Source organism: Chelonia mydas, chromosome 1 (genome assembly GCF_015237465.2).
Source record: "Chelonia mydas isolate rCheMyd1 chromosome 1, rCheMyd1.pri.v2, whole genome shotgun sequence".
NCBI lineage: Eukaryota > Metazoa > Chordata > Testudines > Cheloniidae > Chelonia > Chelonia mydas.
Window position 1 is genome coordinate 96,644,051 of NC_057849.1, and position 23,251 is coordinate 96,667,301.

The 23,251-nt window shown below is 38.8% G+C and overlaps 1 protein-coding gene across 46 annotated transcripts in view; it reads left to right on the plus strand.

The window, feature by feature from the left end:
* MBNL2 (muscleblind like splicing regulator 2) overlaps positions 1-22,752 on the plus strand; it is a 181,140-nt gene extending 158,388 nt beyond the window's left edge. For 45 of the 46 annotated variants that reach the window (XM_043534803.1, XM_043534778.1, XM_043534850.1 and 42 more), the window contains one exon: positions 19,865-22,752. In XM_043534803.1, coding sequence (XP_043390738.1) covers positions 19,865-19,992 — 128 coding nt within the window. In that variant the 3' untranslated portion in view covers positions 19,993-22,752. Of the gene's footprint in view, positions 1-166; positions 3,514-19,864 lie in introns of those variants that run through there. The other variant, XM_043534734.1, reaches the window with a different exon arrangement.
* Positions 22,753-23,251: the final 499 nt, after the last annotated feature.

A 23,251-nucleotide genomic window follows, 5' to 3' on the forward strand; every position in this document is an offset into this window, starting at 1 on the left:
GTTTGTTTCTTGTATCTAATATTGTGTAATTAACCCAGCTGAGTGAGAATCATTTTAGTAGTGGACTGCTTGTTAAGATTTACAACTAACTTTGGATGCCAAAAGGAAAAAATATTACAGCAGTTTTCAAATGTTCATATATGTTAATATCCTTTTCTCCATACAGTGTGTGTAAATGACTAGCTCATTGTGTTCGTGAAAACTGACTAAATCCACAAGTGGGCAAAGTCAGCTGAAGAGAAGTCCGTGAAAAGGAAAAAGTAAACATTTTCTAAAAATGAAGTAACATAAGGAATAACTCACATTTGCATTCTTCATATTTACATGGAAAGTTGGACTCCTCTGTCCACTTTAGATTTTAAGGGACACTGCCAACTTGAAAATTACATTTCCTTCTGAAAATATTGTACCTGCTGTTGTTATGAGTGACCCCTAAGATGCAAGAGAAAGAGATTTGAGGAAGTAATATTTTTTCTTTTCTTTTTTCAGTTTGCTGATGTAACTGTGTGTTACCTTTCCCCTCTGTGCCCGATCTACTGAGGATATGAGTCTCTTGTAGCTCTCCATATGCAAGCTGGGCTTTTTAGCTTGATCTGTAGAGATTCATGCTTTCAGTTTTGGGGGTCCTCAGTTCAATCCCCAGTGTGCCAGCCTGCACACCCCTTTGTGCCTTGGTCACTTTTACTGTTTTATTGATAGCCAGGTGCATCACTGTCATGCACTGCTCAGGGAAAGCTTAAAGGTATACTCGTCCCCAAATTTTGCAAAAGGGTGTTTACCAGTAACAGCAGCAGTAAGATGAAACTGAAGAGGTAGTAGGCAGATTTGCTCACAAAGAGAAAAGGAAGAAGCAGTGGCCTTCATCATAGTTATCTTGTTGCCCCCCACCCCACCCAGCACCACAGGCCTAGCAGAGGAGCAGAATCACATGCCAACTTTTTTTTTTTTTTTTTTTTTTTTAAGAATTTTAAAAAATATTCGGAATGGATTATTTATAGGTGTTCTACCAGTAAACTGAACTCAATTTAAAAGCAATTCAAGTTTGGTAATATAAGTTACCATGACCACTGATGTATGGCATTCTAGGGGAGATATACTACCTCTGAAATACATAGTGCTTTCTTAAAGAAACATAAACAAATGTCTTCCTTGGTTTTCGGAGGGCTTACATTTTCCAGTGTGATAGTGTATTCATGGCTTTATCCTTTTGTTTTGCACAGTATTCTTTTGTACATCCCTTTCTGAAAGCTAACTCATTTTAATCAGGAAAATGCTGAAGGATGATGTTTGGGAATAGAAGACAGAAAGTTTTATTCTGGAAAACACAGGCAACTGGTGTGCTTAAAATTCAGCTGTTTTCTATTCTTGTCGTTTTTGATTTGAAGGTATGGTAAGGTAATGAATAACATCATGGTACTACCCTGAAGAGTAGGTTGATGATCCTGTAGATTTGCTGGATTTCAGGTTCTCAAATCATGTAGTTAACATTGCACATCAGAGTCTGTGCAACAGAAATTGGTTAAAAAGCGCTTAGTGAAGTCTTGTGAAGCATGGTGATCAAAAACAGAGACACAAACAAGTGGAAATACAGATGGCAGGGGAATAAATAAAACAAACAAAGGATATGTCTACACTGCAGTTGGGACCAGGCTCCCTACTCCAGGTAGATAGACACGTGCTAGCTCTGCGTGACAAAGCTTATTGAAAATAGCAGTGTAGCTGGGGTAGCACAGGTGGTGGATTGGGCGAGCTGCCCAAGAACATACCCAGAGGATCCGGCTGTATTCAGATGGCCAGCCCAAGCTGTGGCCCATGCTATCCCAGCTATGCTGCAATTTTTAATGTGCTAGGACAAGCAGCGCTAGCACATGTCTATCTGCCTGTGCTGGGAAGAATGCTCCAAGTTGCAGTGTAGGCACATCCAAAGATTCCAGTCAGGAGCAATGTTTTCCACATGGATTTCCATAGGGGCTTCCTCCACCTGAGTAACTTAACTCATGCTGGCTGGAAAGACAGAATCATCATACATAACTTCTCATCTCTGTCCCTTTTTTCCACAAGCAAAACAGCAGCGATCTGTCCCCCTGCAAGAGAATACCCTGGTTTCCCCTGAATTTGGCAATGCTGGTTTCCTTTTCCATTTATGTTGGAAGAAGGGAACACTTAAATTTAATGAGAGTCTTGTTTAAAAATGTAAAAAGGGAATTGCTAGGGTGTTTCTTCCCCTTGATATCAATGGGAACCATTGTTTTCACCAGTAGGCTTTTCACTTCCCCCTTTGCATTAGTCCTTGGAAACACCCAGAAGCTGCAGTAAGAGATTGCTGGCTCTTGGTGCTTTCACCCAGATGGAGTGTGATGCCAGACTTGATTTTGAAGAGGAAGTAGTAGCAGTGCTTAATCATCTGGGTGAATATTTTGAACTCGTCTTGGAAAAAATTTGCTGACCTGCTCAGGAATCCTGGAATTGCCACTAGGAATAGGTGCCAACATCAGCTGACAGTCACAGCCACTGAGTATCCGCTGACAGTTTTTTAAAAATCCTCGGTCGGGCACAGAAATTGAATTAGCATGTGTTGATGGTTCATATTTTGTGTCAATGACATACTGCATGAAAATCGTACATGAACCCTATCTGCTAGACAATTGTTTGCTTTCTTTTTGAAAATAACATGAGTAAATGGGACCCAAAGCATAGACTACACAAACCCTTCTGTGCTGTTCACCATGCAGAGTCAGACAGCTCTGGTGGCTGAGTTGTCCCCTTGTGCAGTCAACCTGTGCACTGAATGAGGCCTGTGGAAAAAATAGTATGTGATCACATAATTGCAGGGAGGAAGTCCAGGCCCCCTGGCTGGAGCCAAGGTTCTAAGGGCTTCTCTGCTCTGTGGCGGGGGACTCCCTGGGCTGCCCCTAGTGTAGAGGGCAGCTAGTTGCTTTGTTCTGTTGTGGAAAAATCAAATGGAAATGTTTAGAATTTTCCAGAATAAAAAGTTTTTGGAATTTTCATGGGAAATTTTTAGTTTTTGTTCTGACTTGGAAGGGAAACTTTTTTGAAATGTCAGAATTTTCTATGGAATGGAAATTTCAAGTTTTGACCAGCTCTAGTCAGGAGCCTTCAAATGGAACATAACCCCTAAGTTTATTTCAACATAGAGAATGCTGCTAGCTTAGTCTCCTACAGCTTCCACCACAGTGGTCCTTTTTCTCTTCAATGTTAGAGATAGCAAGAGTAAAGAAATCATGTACAGTTCCAAGATTTCATCATTTTCCTTCTGTTTTTACTTGAGAACATTGCATTACATATGTTTCTATATTGGTGTAATTTATCTCAACTAATATTCCAGCTGCACTGTAGTGAAGTAGGAACCCATGGAATGTCTGTCCAGTTCTTGATGGTTATTAAAAAAAAACCTAGGTGAAAGCCTGTACTGTCATACAGGTGTAATTCATAAAGTGTATTTAAAAAAAAAAGCCAAAAATTGCTGAGAATTTAAAAACTGGACTGTAATATGATGGCTGAACCTGGTGATATTCTAAACACAAAGAGCTCTCAACCATCTTGTAGCTGTTTCCATTGCTTCATGCTGACTCAACAGACATTTTAGGCTTCAGGGCAACACACAGAGTGACAATCTAGAAATCTTATTATATCAATTATAGAACTTGAAATGCTTTTAGGCCATGTCTACACTACCCGTCGGATTGGCGGGTAGTGATCGATCTATCGGCGATCGATTTATCGCATCTAGTGTAGACGCGATAAATCAATCCCCGATCGCTCTGCCATCGACTCCGGAATTCCTCCACTGTGAAAGGCGGAAGCGGAGTCGACGGGGGAGCAGCGTCCGTTGATCCCACGCCGCGAGGACGCGAAGTAAGTGATTCTAAATCGATCTAAGATAAGTCGACTTCAGCTACACTATTCTCGTAGCTGAAGTTGCGAATCTTAGATCGACACCCCCCCCCCCCCCCCCCCCAGTGTAGACCAGGCCTTAGACAGTAGCCTTGCTCATATCAATTCACTTCAATACAATATGTCTTTATTTTGTGTAGCATCTTTTATACAAAATTGTATTCTAAAATGCTTCACAGAACAAATAGACAATATAGAATATACATTACAGAAAAGCTGTGTCATAATTTCTCTTCCTTTGTTTATGGCCTTAAGAGGCATATACAACAGAGAAAAGATCCATTTTCAGATTACATTTGGAAAGAGATCATCAACATGTCTAACAAGGCCAAGGCTTCTGAATTATCCAACACCATCATAATCTGACCTAAATTATGCATCAGTTTCTGAGGCAAATTGGAAATTATGCATCTGTATTAATTCTGAAATCATTCAATAACCTTCATTTTTATTGAAATAATTGTAAAATTAAAATAATAGTGAAAATAAAAATAGTCACATTACATTCAAATTCAAAAAACAAATTAAAGTAGTTGCCACAGAATTTAGTTGGAAATAATTTTTTAAACAATTAATTAAGCCACATCAGGCAATTTTGGAGTTGAGGAGTTTGGGAAGCAGCTGTCTATCCCTCCTTCATGCTTCGTAACACAGGAGATTGGGAACAAGCAGTGACAACTGTCTTGGAAAAGGGGAGGTGGACGCTTGCAAGACAAGGCATTCAGTAAACCTAAATTCTGTTAGACTGAAGAATCACATGGCAGCCCCCTTGCTCAGCTGTGCAGCTGCTAAGGCCCACATGAGTGAATCTATTGTGTGTAGCTCAGGAGCAGCACATGGCAGCTGCTGTCCGCTGTAAACCTCCCGTGCTCCCTAAGAAAATGCTTAAATTCATTCTGTGCACTACCTCTGAGAGAAGGTTTGGCAAGGCAGGTAGCTCTCACCCTTGTTGCTGTGCTGAATTAGAGAGGGCTCTTGATGCTTCCCGCTCTGTCTCTTAAGGAAACCCGTTAAACTCCCAGATATGTCGAAAATGTTGGGCAGAAAATGAAAAGCTGGAAGATAGGAGGAAAATGGCCCTTTTTGTGGATTAAAGTAACATCTTGGAGTGAAAGATAATTTTTATGTGGCCTTTAGTGTGGGTACATAACCACGGGGTCCTGCATAAGACTAACATTATTAAATTTGATAGCTATCTTATGGAGATAGTCTTATCGATGCTGAAATAATTCATATCCACTTCATAAAATGACTGCATTTTAAAAAATGTAGTTTTATTAACCTTTTCCTCATTAGCATCATTTATTGTATTTTTCTCCTGCCTTTCGTGTCTGACATTCCAACTGTGGGTTTTCCCTTCTCCTAGTGATCAGAACCAGGCTTGTCTCTAAGATGCTCCCTTTTGGGCACTCTCAGGTGCTCCAATCCCCAGATTAAACCATTTTTGTTCTTTTTGTTTCATGGCCCCAGAAGCAAATGGAAATATCAAAGCACTGAGCCCAGTCCCGAAAGGAAAAAAGAATTCACCCAATCAGTCTCCCTTCCTCATAAAAGGAAAGAAGGAAGGAATGTCCCTGCTTCCTCTAGTTAATCTTCCTCTGCTCTGTTCCTGTTTTATCTAGGTGATGGTATAGACTACGTTTGCACTGGTCCTGAAAAATAGTAAGAGAGTAGAGTAGAGGTGCTTTCAGAGTCACACGTGGACAGTTCAGACAAAGAGACAGAACAGACCCCCTCCTTCCAGAACTGTTTAAGACAATGCTGAGAACTATGGCTATCCAATCTGGTGACACTGACTTTCAAAAAAAAACCAGAACAAATTTAGTAACAGTCCTAGAATAGGCTCTGTCACAGTTGACGGCAACTGCACCTCTATTCCCCTCTGTGATCCACCAAGGACAACCACTCTAGGGCTCTGGCTCCCTAGCTGATGCCTTTCTTGAGTGGAGACACATGTCTCTCCCCCTTCTGACTGGGATATTTCCAGGCAGTATAGTTCCCTGACTATACTGTGACCTCCCCAGCAAAGACTACCTAAAGTATGCGGATAACAGCAAGTAGCCTGTGTCTGACACACATGTATCTTGTCTTAAAGGCTCAAAAATTACAGGGTCATGGCCTGTTTCATGGTAGACAAGCAAGACCCAAGAGCATGAACATTATCAAATGAAATCTTCAGAGAAGTTGATTTACATGTAAGGAATTTTCACTTTCAAAAATAAGGATTGGAAAACTTTGCAAACACAAGGGGGCAAAGTCAAAAGCAAAACTCACATTGACTTCAGACCGTCACACACTCATTTTTAGACATGTTGACACTATCCAGTATGTGTGAAAAACATTATTTTTTATTAATTAACAGAAACTGTATAAGTAGGTCTGTTTCTCAGTGTAGATTTGGTTAAACAAAAAGAAATGATCATAATGCTAAATACACTTAAAATGTCTTCACTATATCTGTTTTTACTAACTTTATTTTGTGGAACCCTTTCTGCTCAACTGTCACCCCACGAAAGTCATTACAGATGACAGTTAATTTTAGCAATCTTATTGTGTACAAATCTTTGGTATGGGTATTAACAATGTATAAAATATTATCAATTTGGAAGGGATGTGAGAGAAGTGAGAGAAAATTGACTTTTTCTGCCATAAACTAGCTAGATGGCAGTATCTTCACATAGGCTGAGAAATGTGCAAAGAAAAGCATTCTTTTTATTTCTTTTTTATGTCAGAAGTCTAGGCATCCTTTCCTTCTATTCTATTTTTTAACTTTGGAATGTTTTTCTGCACTTAACTGTTCCATAAAATATGACATTGCAGTGGATACAGTATACATATATTTGAGGAGGCAGTTTTCTTATATTTCCTGCTTTTGTATAATTTTCCAAACAAATATATCTTTAAGATGAAATTTCTCAAGTTTGTGCCATGCCAAAAGTGATATTTTTGGCAAGTATGGTAAAATTCCATTGGGTGTGTTTTTAATTATTGGAACATGGGCAAAGTTTTCTGAGATCAAGTGATTTCATAAGTTTGGGGGGAAAAAAGTTTAGATATAACAGTTGCCAGTTCTTGAAATTCACCCACAGTTCATATCAGGTATGTGTTTTTCCTTTAAAATTTTAGCCAAGTACTGCAGTCCAGAGCTCCAGATGTATTTGTTTGGAATTGGAAAGAATTTCAGTTGACTGTTTCAAGAATTCATCCTGGAAATAAACTTAGATAACTTTTTTATATGTACATGATCCATTCCATGAAGCATTCCCCCAACAATAATGCATTTATCATTTTTGGTACTGATCTTGCAGGGATCTCCCTGTGCAGATTCCATTGGAGATTTTATTTCAAATAAACCCAGGTTTATATATTAATTTGAATATAAAGCCGTTCACAGTTCATAACTTCACTTTTTTCTTGTTTAAGTGAAAGAAAAGACATGACAATTTAAATGAATAAAAGTCAGGACATTCATGGATAAATTTCCCTCAGAGACTATGATCGGTCCATTCTAAATATGTGCAGTAAGTTTATAAAACTAACCATAAGTACAGTAATACAAAATACTACTCCAATATGTGCAAGGTGGCTGAACTGTATGGGAAATATAATTTGGATTTTCTTGATACTTTGTGAATTTATGGTCTGACCCATAACATTGCATTAGAGAGCTTTTGCATTAGAGAGGAACTTAATTTGAAGCCTGTTTTTTTTTGTTGTTGTTGTTGTTGTTTTTTTAAATCTTCGAGACAACTAGTGCTTGTTCTTCCTGTGGAGCGTAGAGAAATGTTACCTGTGCCCTTTGTGATGAGGCAGCACTCTCTATTAACAGTGTGAAATTGTGAAATTTTCATTCTGAATGTTTTCAGCACACATGAAATACAAGAAGGAAACAAAATAGAAACAGGATTTACATAAAAAGAGTGGGTGAGCTCAGGAATGGTGTGTTGAAGTAGCACTCAGGATATATAGAAATATAGACTCTGCTATGATGAATAATCTCACACTTGCCCTTCACATCTTTGGTCCCTTAGCACATCTGGGTAAACCTGTCACAGCAATTTAGAAAATGAAAGCAGAGAAAAGAAAATGCCCTAAAAAATAGCAGATGGAAAATGTAATCTACAATAGTAGATCAAACCTGCTGAAAGTTAATATTGAGTTGGACATAAAAATAGTCATCACGTGGGTGCTTCTAAACTAGCTACAATAATGGCTTTCCCCTTTCTGTGTAGTCTGTTTATTACCAGTCTCATTAACAGAAATTAGAATGTTCTTGTGTGTAATACGATAAACTTTACAGCAGTGGTTTCAAACTTTTTGAGCTGAGGCCCCCCCCTTCCCCTTTGAGGTCCCAACCAACACAAAAATAGACACATGCAAAAAGTACACTTGATAGCCTGCTCATAAGCCTAACAGAGACCTTTAACACAACTTTAATTAAATTATCTATACCTGTAAGTTTCAAATACACAGATACTTTAATATGAAGGATGTGCCTGTTTCTCTGCGGACAGTTATGTGGAGAGATTTTTTTAAACTGACACTCTGAGGTTGTCCTCTACTTCCAATCTCAAATGGTACTTGTCTTTAGCACAGCCAGCAAAGAGAATCCGATCTCACACAAATAGGATGAACCAAACGGTAAAAGAGCTTTGATCACACACTTCGACAAAACTGAATATTCTGAGCCAACTTTCAACCAAAAATCCCCCAAAGACTGTTTTGTAAATTGAATGTCCAGTATCCTATCACTCTGAAGTTCAATCAGATTCTCCTGAATGTCATCTGAGAGCTGGGACAAGGTCACTGCCTCAGCTGCAAAAGGTTCGATAATCCAGTCTTTCAGGGGTGCATTTCCTTTGGTAAAATATTTATCCAAACTGACTCTGAGAGTAGTCAAGTGATTCTTGGTTGTCTCCACAACATTCAATAGTTCAGATTGTGTTTCGTCGATAGCGTCAGTTAACAGGAGTGGAATGCTTAAACCACTTTCGATCTTTCGTTTCCGTAGAGCTAGCTTTCTCTTGAATGTCAATATCTTGTTGTGCAGGTCAAAAATAGTACTTTCCACTCCTTGCAATGAGACGTTTAGATAATTCAGTTTGTCAGAAATATCAGCAAGGTAAGCCAAAAGCACAAGCCAGCAGGGATCACACAGTGTCTCTGTGTTGCTGAAATTCAAATCCACTACAAAAAGTCTAACTTAGTTTCTCAGTTCAAAAATGCGTTGCAGCACTTTCCCTCTGGATCGCCACCTGACTTCCATGTGAAACAAAAAAGGATTGTGCTCCTCTACGATTTCTGTAAAAAGGATTACAAAGAGATGTGCCTCAGTGGGCTGGATCTTAATAAAGTTCATGATTTTGATTGCAGAACTCAGAACATTAGTAAGTTCCTGATCCATGTTTCGAGTTGCAAGGGCTTCGCAGTGTATCGTACAACGAGTCCATGATATACGTGGAGCAATTTCAAATACTTTGGCTTTCAAGCCTGCCCTACCTCCAGTCATAAAAGGGGCTCTATCCATGTCGATGCCGACTCAGGCTTCCCACTTCAACTCATGAGAAGTTAAGAAGTCGTTTAAAATGTTAAATGTTCAGATCCAGTTGCATGCATCTTAACTGGCGTGCAGAACAGAAAATCTTCCAATATTGTTGTTTTGTGACTGTACCTAATGTAAGCAATTAAATTGGCTTCTTTTGATATATCTGTTGCTTCATCCAACTGGATTGCAAATAAAATGGATTATAATCGAGAGATCAGCTGTGCATTGATATTTTCTGACATGTCAGAGAGTCGGCGGCTCACCGTGTTGTCTGACAGCAGGATCATTTTTAACTTCTCTGCCTTCCTGTCACCAAGCATTGTCCTGCAAATGTCAATTGCAGCTGGGATAATCAGTTTTCCCCCAGTTGCATAAGACTTTTTGTTCTTGGCAATGTGGTTGATATGATGACTGTATCAGCTGTTTCAGCTTCTGCCTTTCATTTCAGAACATTACTATCTTTTGGCAATAAATACTGATCCCTTTTTCACCACATAATATGAAAAAATATCAAACTCACCAGTGGAATAAGCACTGCGCATCTGCTTGTTGTAAGGACAGGATATGATACACTAAACCAGAAGGTGGGAAAGGTAGTTGTTGCTATAGAAATGATCATGGCTGCTGCAATTTGTCAGCCGGACAGCTGACAACGAGAACCCCAGTCGACAACTGACAGGGGCTGACAGCGGGATCCCCGGCTGTCAGCCTTGAGCAGCCCCACAGTTTGAAAACCTCTTCTTTAAAGGGACTGCATTATTCACTATTCATACGAAGAGTGAACAAGGTTGGCTAGTCCTAGAATGTAGCTACTCTTGTTTATTTGAAGTGAATAAATACTCGTTAATATAATAAACATGAACATAATGATGAGATGACAGCTTTAGCTGTCTCAGATTCTCTCTTTAGTGGCTTCATAGAAATATTAAATAGGAAGAATGACAAGACTGAGTCTTGTGGGATCCCTCTGGGACCACTGTGAAGAAGTGAATCCAGAGAAGAGCAACTTCCATCCATTCCATGAGATTTCTACTGTGAGTCATCAACAACCTGTGGTTAATGGAATCAAAGGATGCTAGTAATAGCAAAAGCACGGAGACCTGATCCTTTTCCATTGCTAGAAGTATATCTGCCTCTGATATTAAATGATTTCAGATACTCAAGTCTTTTATCCAAATGATAAAAGGGGGAGAGAATGGAATCCACGTTTAGCTAAAAACTGGTCTTTATCACCTCAATATGTTTCCTAAAAAGGCAAGAATACTAAAGACATTTATTATATTCCATCAAAAAAGTAACATTGTGGTTGCAGGCTTTTATGAGTGCCTACTTCTCAAATTATACTGTATATGATATCAGACATTTTTTCATCAACCTTATATACATGTATACAGTCTGGGAAAAGTCCTGTTGCCTAAGACTAATTGGCTTATTGACTTTAGGGCTAGAAGGGGCCATCGTGGTCATTCAGTCTGACCTCCTGCACACCGCAGGTCACAGAACCTCACATGCCCCGTCCTGTAATAGACGCATAACCTCTGGCTGAGTTACTGAAATCCTCAAATCATGATTTAAAGACTTCAAGTTACAGAGACTCTGCCAGAGACCCTGGGGGTTTTTCACCTTCCTCTGTAACATAGGGCACAGGTCACTTGCTGGAGGATTCTCTGCACTTTTAAGTCTTTAAACCATGATTTGAGGACTTCAATAGCTCAGACATAGGTGAGAGGTTTATTGAAGGAGTGGGTGGGTGAGATTCGGTGGCCTGCATTGTGCAGGAGGTCAGACTAGATGATCATAATGGTCCCTTCTGACCTTAATATCTATGAATCTATGAATCTATTTACTCTGGTTTAAATCAGCAAGTGGCCCGTGCCCCATGCTTCAGAGGCAGGTGAAAAATCCTAGGGTCTCTGCCAATCTGATCTGGTGGGGAATTCCTCCCCAACACCAAATATGGTGATCAATTCAACCCTGAGTATGTCAACAATACCAACCAGACAGACACCTGGGAAAGCAGTCTCTGTAGTAGCTGAGAGCCTTCCCCATCTAGTGCCCCATCTCCATCCACTGGGGATTTTTGCTACTAGTAGTTGCAGATTGGGTACATGCTGTAGTAGGCAATCTCATCATACCATCCCCTCCATAAACTAATCAAACTCATTCTTGAAAGAAGTTGGCTGTTTTGCCCCCACTGTTCCCCTTGGAAGGCTATTCCAGAACTTCACTCCTCTGATGGTCAGAAACCTTTGTCTAATTTCAAGCCTAAACTTGTCGATGGCCAGTTTCTAACCATTTATTCTTGTGTCAACATTGGTGCTTTACTTAAATAACTCCTCTTCCTCCATGGTATTTCCCCTCAGATGTCTTTAGAGAGAGCAGTCAAATCTCTCAACCTTCGCTTAGTTAGGCTAAACAAGCCAAGCTCCTGGATTTTCCTCTCATAAGGTAGGTGTTCCATTCCTCTGATCATCCTAGTAGCTCTTCTCTCTACCTGCATTTCCTTTATCTAAAAAATTAGTTATCTTCTCAAAGAAAGAGATCAGGTTGGTCTGGCATCATCTATCTTTTGTAAAACCATGTTGTGTTTTATCCCAATTACCATTTACCGCTATGTTCTTAACTTCTTTCTCTTTCCAAATTTGTTCCAAGACCTTGCATACAATAGAGGTCAGACTAACAAGCCTGTCGTTTTCCGGATCACCATTTTTCCCTTTCCTAAAAATAGGTATTATATTAGCAGTTCTCCATTCATAGGGTACGACCCCTGAGTTTACGGATTCATTGAGAGTATCATGTTTCCTGCCCACTTAGCAAGGACAATGGGACAGACATTAGACACAGCAGCATTGAGCTGCCAAGCAAAGGGGTTGGTGGTCAGAGGGGCAGAGTGGAATTGGAGCAAAGAGAACTGAGCTGACTCAGAGTCAGGAGAGGAGAAGGGACTGAGCAGAGCAGTAGACCTGAGATGCCAGTCAGAGGGCAGGTGGATGGGCCTGATTGATGTCAGCCAAACAAATAATGCCTTGGGAAAACAGTGTAAAGCCAGGAGGAAATGCAGTGCTGAGCATGCCTCAGGCTGAGCTTCATTTTGAAAGTGTGTGTCTGTTAATGCTCTAATTAATCAGATGTGTGTGGTGACTAGGGAGGAAAGAGATTAGATATGAGCTTTTCATCTATAGTGGGATTCAAAGGTAATGTTCAAGCCAGTCCAGAGTAAGATGTGTAATAATTGTCATAACCTTGCAAACGTAGAAGCATCTGCTGGTGAAAGGCAGTTTCAGCTAATTTTAAGAGGAAAATAAAGCTTGCAAACTTAAGGCTGCAGTCAGATAGTTCAAAGGCAGTTATTTTTGTCTGAAAGGCAACAGCTATTGTAGTCTGCTAACTAAGCCAGAGTAGGCTTTAAAATAAACTACACTTTAATTTTATTTGCTGCAACTGCTAAACAACAGCTTTACCGGATTTGAGGAATGAGATTACCTTTCTGTAATACTTCGTTACAGTTTTTTTGTAATTGCAAATTTACTGACTGCTGCCAAGGGTAGATTGCTTAATATGCTAATCAGTTCAAGACTTACACACTGTATAAACACTATTTATATGACACTAGCACCTAGGAACCTCAGACAAAGACCAGGGCCCAATTGTGCTTGCACTATACGGACAAATAACAAGACAGTCGCTAACATGGAGAGCTCACAGTTTTTATGTCTGAAGCAATGCAGCAGACAGACAAAACAGGCAAACCAGGTGGGGGTGGTAACAACAAAATGAACAGGCATGAGTAGCAAACAGAAGTCATAGCTCACTGCTTGTCTAATCAGGCGCACAGAAGTGATGGGTAGCAATCAAGGCAAGAGTAAGTTTAAAGGAGAGATTTAAAAGGAATATGAATTTTGATGAGCTGGTTTCCCCAAGCATCGGGGGTGACGTTTTGGAAAGTGCAGAGATCTTTGAGAGAGAAATGGACAAATGAGCGATCAAGTCTGGTATCACTGGCAAAGCAAAAGCGGGATTGAGTTGCTCAGTAAGACAGATTTTGCAGACTGCATGGAACTAAGGAGGTTGTGTTTGATATGATGTAGGAAGGGGAGCCAAAGGAGGGATGCAAAGAGGGGTCTGATGTGGTCAGAACTGTGACCCAGGAAGATTATCCTCGTAGCAGGTTTTGCCTGGATTTCAGATGGGGTGTATAACTGGTGTCAAGGCCAGAAAGGAGATTACAGTACTGAAGGCATGAGACACTGAGAACCTGATCTAGAGTGTTGGCAGTCTAGACAGACAGAAGAGGCAGATTCTTTAACATGTTATGTTGGTAGGCACAGCAAGACTTGGATATGGCATGACTGTCTGAATGTAGAGAGCGGGCAGAGTTCAAGTTTATGCCCAGATTATATATTTGAGTGACTAGGATGATGATGATGTTTATTCATGGTAACAGATAAATTGGGATTGGGGAGGAAGGTTTCAAGGAGCAGATCAAAACCTGAGTTTTGGCCACACTGATCTGGAGTTGCTGGCTAGACATCCAAAAAGGGTATCAGAAAGACAAAACAAGATGTGGGACTGTTTAAAAATTAAATAATCACAGATTTGATTTTGATTTTATTTAAAAAAAACAATGTCTGGAACACATCTACTCACCCTTTTGGACTTCAGGGTTAAAAATAATAATAATTAAAAAAATCAGCCTGAAGCAGGAGAGGGGTAAGTGTAAAGGACATATAGCATATGGGATAGGAATATGAGAAACTTCAATGTAGATGCATTTTCCAGAACTCATGGAAAGCTATAAATCCCCATGGTTTGTGTGTCAAAAAAATGAAATGTTTCATGTAATTTTCAGAAAATGTGATAAGCTTTCTGATAAGGGCAGTCCTCTTGTAAGTGTCTGTAAGACCTTTAGAATGTATTACCTACATGCACGTGACTGCTCTTCTGCTCATGTGAAATACATTAAATGTCATTTTGTCTACAAGAAGTTCCTTTTCCTAGGTAGCTCTGGAGTGTGCAACGGGGGAGAGCCAAATGTTTGCCACCTTGTTAACACCATTTACACAGTCACGAAACATGAGTTCAGTTTTCGAGATATGGCCTTAATCTTGGCTCAAGGTATATTCGCATCTGTGGAATGAAAGACTTTGGAGACGTAATCTCAGTCTCTTTAGGGGAGTGTCTCAAATGCCTACAAAAAGCAAGTTTTTTACAGCACTTGCTGATGGATCCACTGACAGTTCTGTAACTGAGCAAGAGTCGATGTAGATCAGATTTGTGCAGCATGGGAAATCTTGTACTCTCTTTGCTGTGTACCAGCATTGGATATTCAGACAGTTGATGCCACACAGTTGTAAGGATCAAGGCAGCAGACCTCAAATCAAAACTGATTGGCCAGAATTTGTAAGGTACAGCTGTGAATATCGGCTGTTTAAATGATGTGCATTTCAAGTTCAGAGAAGATGCTCTTTATCTTATTGTGAACTGTCTCAGTGAAAGCCATGAACTTGCTATTCTAGATCTCAAGAAAGGTTCTCTGAGGTTTAAAAAGTTGGAATTTATTTTGAAAGACACTTTCAAATTTTACTATTTCATCTCAAAATTCACCAGCAAGTTCAAACTTTTACTAATTCTTTTGAGGCAACCATGAGCTACTTTGGAGTTATCTACCAGGTATGCTAGTTGCTAGTCTGCAAGGGAACTGAAGACAGTGATTAAAAAAATTTCCCATCTGGCTGTCACTCCTTTGACACACGTTGCAGAAACTGACTCAGGATCAGTCATAGCCCAAGTTATGTTCATTCTTAAAAAGATAAACACGTATTACACAATAGACTTCACCACCATTATGATACCTTGGAGGATCCCTTATTCTTGAGGCTTAGTAAAAACTAGAAAGTGCTGTGCTGGAACTCATAGCAATGAAAGCTAATCTTGGCCTTTGTGTTCCAAAAATTATTTTTAGGGATAGAAGATTTGAAGGGGTAAATATTTCTGGATACGTAGAGGCAAATCTGCAGAGAAGTCCAGCATGCTTAAAACCGCCATTGATGCTTGGGTAATAGCAACCGTCATTCACATGATTTCAGTGGTTTGAATCTACACAATGGCCTAGTGATACAAACAATCTGACTCTTTATGGCAAATCTATTAGACACAGATATTGAAAGAGGAGGAAAAAGGAGAGTGTCCTGTCAGTGGTTGCCTCTAAAATCATTCGTAAATACCATTAAATCCACTACAATCATACATAAATATTTAAGAAGGCTTTTAACCACTAGGCCATCAGACTGTCAGGATATATTGCTCTTGTAAGAAATGCTATTGTACCACTGCAGTGGCAGAATGTGCATTTTCTGCAATGAATTTAGAACAAGCCCACTCACACATAGACAGGAAAGCACATTCCTGGGCTTGCTATAGATATGAATGAATTGGCCATATGTAGACATTTTCTCCTATCAGGCTCTTACTGTATCTATTATCTTGAAAAGGGACCAGGAACAAAACACATTAGTGAACATAGTCACAGTGAATACATAATTGCAGTATTAGGCAAAAGTGGGAGAGCAGATAAGTGCTATTCTATGTGATTAGACCTAGGTTACAAAATAGATGGACATATCTCATTGGATTATTTAGGAGTTAGAATTTACATTTGAACTTGAAATAAATGATTATTAGGGCTGTCAAGTGATTAAACAAATTAATGATGATTAATCGTGCTGTTAAACAAAATAGAATACCATTTATTTAAATATTTTTGGATTTTTTTACATTTTCAAATATATTGATTTCAATTATAACACAGAATACAAAGTGTACAGTGCTCACTTTATATTTATTTTTATTACAAATATTTGCACTGTAAAAAATGAAAGAAATAGTATTTTTCAGTTCACATAATACAAGAACTGTAGTACAATCGCTTTATCATGAAAGTTGAACTTAGAAATGTAGAAGTATGTACACAAATTGTTTTATTTTTGAATGCAGCTAATGTAAAACTTTAGAGGCTACAAGTCACTCAGTCCTACTTCTTTTTCAGCCAGTTGCTAAGACAAAGAAGTTTGTTTACATTTTCAGGAGATAATGCTGCCTGCTTCTTGTTTACAGTGTCACCTAAAAGTGAAAACAGGGATCCACATGGCTACTGTTGTAGCCAGCGTCATAAGATATTTACGTGCCAGATGTGCTAAATATTCATAGGTCCCTTCATGCTTCGACCACCATTCAACCACCATTCCAGAGGACATGAGTCCATGCTGTTGACATTATTTTTTAACGAGTGTCATCAGCATGGAAGCATGTCCCCTGGAATGGTGGCCAAAGCATGAAGGGGCATATGAATGTTTAGTATATCTGGCACGTAAATACCTTGCAATGCCAGCTACAAAAGTGCCATGTGAACTCCTGTTCTCACTTTCAGGTGACATTGTAAATAAGAAGCGGGCAGCATTATCTCCTGCAAATGTAAACAAACTTTTTTGTCTTAGCGATTGGCTGAAAAAGAAGTAGGACTGAATGACTTGTAGGCTCACCACCGCTCATTGAAAGGACTAAGTCATTCTGCAAGTCAACGCAATTGTTCGTCGCTGTGGCCAACAGGATGAAAGGTCATCCAGGGTCCGCTCAAAGAATGTCATCTTGGATCACTGCCTGCATTCGCTGCTGTTATGATCAGGCAAAGGTGCCACCTCCGGCAATAGTAGCTGCCCACTCAACCAGGGCGCAAGCGTCTTCGGCAGCTTTCCTAGTCCAAGTTGCCTATCCGGGACATCTGTAGGGTGGCCACCTGGTCATCCATCCACATGTTCACGTCCCATTACGCGCTTACCCAGCAAGCTCGGGATGAAGCTGGCTTCAGTAGAGCAGTATTGCAAGCTGCTAGGCTGTGAACTCTGAGCCCACCTCCGAGGATACTGCTTGTGAGTCACCTAGAATGGAATCAACATGAGTAAGCACTCAAAGAAGAAAAATAGTTACCTATCTTTTGTAACTGTTGTTCTTCGAGATGTGTTGCTCGTGTCCATTCCATTGCCCGCCCTCCTGCCCCTCCGTCGGAGTTGCCAGCGAAAAGGAACTGAAGAACTGGCGTAGGGTCGGCAGCACCAAATATACCCATGCATGTGCACATCTACAAATACCTTCACCCTTTTCCCCATGCTGCCACTTGGGTGGGGAAAGACTCCCTGTCAAAATTCGTAAAGCCACCTCCTTATTCTCCTTCAGGTTCCTCCTTAAAACTGTGATGTATACAGAAAACTGCCATCTGAGAATGGTGAAGCAGGTGGGAAATTGCGATTAATGCTACGAACTGGCTAAAAATTGTTCAAACAGTTAATCCATGTTAAAACATCAACCATGAGCAGAGACTGTCAGTTACTCTGTGCAGTGTCTAGCACAATGGGGCCCCAACCCTGGCTTGTCTCTGGGCACTACCACAATTCAAATGTTTAATAATCATCATATCTTTGTTCCCTCATCCTCCCCTACGCCCTCCCCAACTCATTTGTTTATTTCATCCATGCGTTGGGTCTTGTCTTTTTTAGATTTTAAGTCTTTTGGGGTGGCAGATACATGTTTGTGGTTGAAGCTTCTAGATCCTACCAAAATATAAATGATAATAAAGACACAAAAGTTGGCATGCCAATAAGTTCAAAGCTTATAGATGCATGCAGATTCCAGGGGTTCATACAGAGCATTCCTTTCCTCTCAAAGAAGCACTGGGTTTTTTTTGTTTTTTTGTTTTTTTTTTACAATCCAGGCTTGAAGTAGATCATTCATTAACATTAGTGGGAGCTGCTATTCCAGCCTTCTAGAACAGACGGCTTGAACAGAATGACCAAACTGTAGGTGCCTTGAAAACAACAATTCAGTATCTGATCCACCTCCAGACCATAACACTTCCTGAGCTCCTACCTGGAAAATGGTGCAACTTGTACATACATGACAACACTGATGTCACTCCTGGAAATACAGTCATCTTTCTTTGAGAAATGGAAAAACTTGCTGTTCATTGTCACCACGCATGTGAGCCGAGGTTTCCGGGGTACCCACAGGAAGTTGGCTGTAATAGTTAAACCATTTTGATTGCATACTGCACCTACAGCAGCAAACTGGTAGAGACATAGACATGCTCCAACCAGCTCTTGGAGCACTCCTCATCAGTAATCATGTATGTGGCTGGAATAAAGGGCTGTCCATGATGAGCTAGTGTGTTTCTTTTTGGTGATCTGTATGTCAGAGGTAGTATGTTGCTGGGGTTATTTTCAAAGCATCTTATTTTTTCAGATAAATTCACAATATACAATGGTACAAGCCTACAATACATAAATGGGCAGAGTACTATTTAATGCTATGTTATATACGGCCTACAAATATGGCTTGAAAATGTGTTGAGTGCCCAAATGAACAGGAAAAAAGGGGCAGTTCAGCACATGTCCTGTGCTTACCAGCCTTTCACTTTTAGCTCTGAAGTAGGGGCTTGGTGATGGTGAGATACTGCAGCATGTCTCCAGGTGGTGATGTTACACCCGGTAGGAAAGGGCATTGTAGCTGGCCTAGCTAGCATATTTGGGTGATGGAAATCTGATTTGTTTTTCAGTACTGTACAGCAGGGGTGTTTGAAGTATCTTAAACGGGGTATAAAATAATACTGTTAACCTTTGCTGTATGGGAAATAAAATGATTGACCTGTAGAAAACAGGTTCCAGCACTCTTGGGCTCTAGCATACTGAAATGTCACACTAGCAAGATTAGTCATTACATGGGAAAGGTGCTTCACTTCATTGACCTGCAAAAAAAAAGTTAGTAAGAATTAGAAAAGTGTTGCTATGTGTCTGATCTTGTTTGAGGCATCCAGCCCAACAACTTTCATGGCTCGATTCTGTTCCTGTGGAAGTCAATGGAAAGCACCCTGTTCCCATCATTGACTTTAATGGGAGAAGGATTTGAACCTTAAAATTGTAGTAGATAATTATTCCTGTCCTCTGAGGTCCTGAGCCCCTCCTGCAAGGTGCAGAGTACCCTCAACTCCCATAGATTTCAAGGAGTATTTAGGTCGCTCAGCACTTCTAAGGATTGGCCCAATAATTGCTGGAGCCTTTCACTTTTCACTTTGACATTTTTCTCTTGCTTTTTTACTGGAAAAATGGGGGAAATGTATCTGGTATTTTCAAGTGTAATATCCCTTTTGTCTGATTGCATGCTCTTGAGGGTCTTAATTGAAAGGAAAAGGACAAGTTTGTGAAATGCAAAAGCCTAAACCCAACATAGATCGATGGTGAAAATCTTGTGTAATCTGTGTCTTAATTTTAAATAGACCAAAGCCTAAATTGTAGTGTAGTCTTTTTTTAAAAGGATAAAATCATCAAAAAGTCCAATAATATTTTCATTTCTTTATAGATAATCCTGAAATAATCAGCAGAAATGGAATGGAATGTCAAGAGACCTCATTGAGAATCGCAAAACATTGTTATTGTACATACTATCCTGTTTCCTCCTCTCTAGAATTGCCACAAACTGCATGCTAAGTAAAGATTTTGTTCTTATGGACAGATCAGAAATTCTAAAAAGCTAGTGCGGTTGTATTATATATGAATATTACATATGGTATGCTTAATATATTCCAACCTAAAATAGTTAACTACCTGATACCAGCTGTGATGTTTCAAGACATAAAGGGTAACATTTTACTTTTAAAGATTTTATAAACACCGTTTACTTCATAGGAATATTTATTATCTCCATAACTATAGCTAATGCAAATGGCCCCATTAATTTAGTATTATAAGATTCACAATTTTTTGAATCTTTCAAGTTTAGCAATAATTAATTTACATTGGCTAAAATATATCCCAGTTTCAGGTATGATTTTAACCCTAATTATTGTTGTTGTAACCAAGCAGAAAAACTCGAAATCCTATGTTTACTACCCTAGTCAGCTGACTCCAATACAAAGAAAGGAAGTGAAACAAAACCCAGTACCCCTGCTCATCACCCTGTAAGTCTAAAATTTTAAATAGTAAATCCAACGTAAAGCACAAATTCTTTAGATACACATAAGCTGATATTTGACTTGTAGAGAGAAGCTGCATTGAATCATGGGACAGCAGAAAAAAAATTAAAACTTTGCACGGTATGAACTTCATACCCCCAAACAACAGAGTCTTGAAAATATTATTTTACGAGTATATTTATAACGTTTTTAAAAGAGACTTTGCAGAAGTGCCTAAATTTTGCCACATCAGACTTGAAGGAAGTGAGGCTGATGCCAACAATCTAACCCACAATAAGTGACTAATCTTTTAAACTCTCAGTCAGGTTACCTAAAAGAAGCAAGTTGCTGTTGAGGTAACTTCTATCAAGAGCAACAACAACAAAAAGGCTGTAGGTGAGGAGATTTGTAAGATATTCTAATTTAACTAAAACTGAGTTCAGTCACTGAAAACCTGATAAGTGACTTTAATCTAGATTATTAACTAAACATTAAAAATGGAGGGAGAGTTTCAGTTGAATAAATTATTACTGTTCTTGCATTTTTTAAAATTGGATTAAAGGGTTGTAACCGGATTACAGCATAGAGGGGGGAAAAAACTAGTTCTTTTAACCTTTTTCTTTTAAAACATATTTTATGTCACAGAAATATGAAGATATCTTTAATACAACTATATACATATTATATATATACATACATACATATATATGGATTAAACAGATTTTAATGTTTACTTTTTTAAATACATTGTTGTTTTACAAGGTAATTATATATGTACAATTAAAATTTCATTTAGGTTTGGTTTAAGATTTGTTTCCAGCACTGCTGTACCAAATATTTCATATTTTACATTTTGTATGTTGCACACGTCACAAATACGTAGCTTTTAAATTATTGTTTAAAAATGAAAACAGCTGTTATAAGTGAATATTATGTATAATTGTTGACAACATCAGTTTTCTATGTGGACATTGTTGGTGATTGCAGTATTTTAACTTAACCTTTTCAGATTGATTGTAAACTATTTTAAACTTTGGCAGCACTGCCTTTTCTGAAAGGCACTAGAGGCACTAATGGTATGATTATTTGTCTAGGAAATTATTTTCCGTTCTAAATTTTGTTTGTCAAATGTCTAATTACTATCTATTTGTATTAAAGCTGTAGATCTGATCACCCGAAAGAGAGAAAAAATCACAATCTGATTGTAAAATTAACATAGTGGTTGTAATGTTGCATTTGTTTTATTTTGTGGAAAAAAATGTATCTTAACTTCTGTTACTTTAGCAGTTAAGGTCTCACCATTATGTACTATTCAAACGCTAATATTTGTAGACTTTCTCAGTCATTATAACTAGGTAGTTGACATTGCAACTCGCCTATATCTGTCAAAGTTGTGTTTATTTGTTTTTAATAATAGTTCATTTAGGCATTTTGGTAGCTTATTGTACAAGACTAAATGGTAAATTATCCACATTGTTTCAATATTTTATGTAGAGGACTGTTTAAAACATTGTTTTGTGCAAACTTTTTATGTTTCATGATAATTATTCTATCGTTTTTTACAGTTACTTCAGTTCTACTATTTTTTGCCCATTCGTGACAAAGCTTCAGATACATCAGGTCTTGCATTCAGACAAACCTACAAAACAAATGAGAAAATGTATTTTTAATACGAGATCCACTTTCCAACTTTATAACTTTGTGATATTCCTAGAAACTGAACAAGTACAGATCTGTGCTAACAATAAGGAGGCAATTACACAGATGTGCAGATAAATGTACAACAGATTCTGCATTTTATTTATTAACAAATAATTTTTAGAACAATTACAAATTTGGAAAGATCTAAAACTATTTTTCTGTATAAATATTATTTGCCAAAACTTTTTGTATATTTTAAAAAGAAACTATAATGATGATGAGTAAACCTTAAATGCTTTATTTACTTAAAATAAATAAATAACCTCCCCAGAACGAACCATGAGATGGGCCAACGTTGAGATAGTAAATACTATAGCTGAGACGTGATTTCAAGTTACTTGAGATGTCTCAGTATTTATTTTCTATAGATGAAACAGCACTTCACCAAATACCTTATCATTTGCCTCTTTCATACAAAATGTAATTGACTGCACTTATGCTGAATATTTCAATAATAGTTAAAGAAATCCCTTCTTTCATGCCTTTCACTGTAACCATTAGCAATCTGTTAAATATCCATTATATTTTTGTTGTAACATTAAGTTCATTCACCCAATGTGCAACCGCTCAAATAAAAAGAAGCATTTTAAAATGATTGCAGCAGCACAGCATTCTTTCATTGTCGTGACATCATGCTGAGGAGAGCAACTGGCGCAACAACAGAAATCAAAAGAAGGTGAGTATGGTATTTTTTAAAACCATTGTTTGCTTGTGGCAAGTAACAGAGATGAAGTATCGTAAAACGAAATGATCTGGCTCAGGAGGAGCAAACATGCTTTGCAGGGGGATGGCATTCTCCTTTTTTTTCTCCTTCCCCCTAGTCAGCAGGAGCTATTAGAGCAGCATCCACAACTGCTGTGCACATCATCTCTAGGAGGGAATTTGCATAATGTATGTATGTAGTTGCAGATCTACTAGCCTTGCCCCAATCCTGAGAATGCCTCTCTCTGCCAGGCGTGGGTTCCCTACACATCAGTTCCGCTGCACTGAGGCTTGGATCCACAAAGGTATTTGAGCACCTAACCCCCCAGATTTAGGCACCGAAGTCACATTTTAGGCATCACTGCATTCCATAAAACCCCATCTGGCTCGAC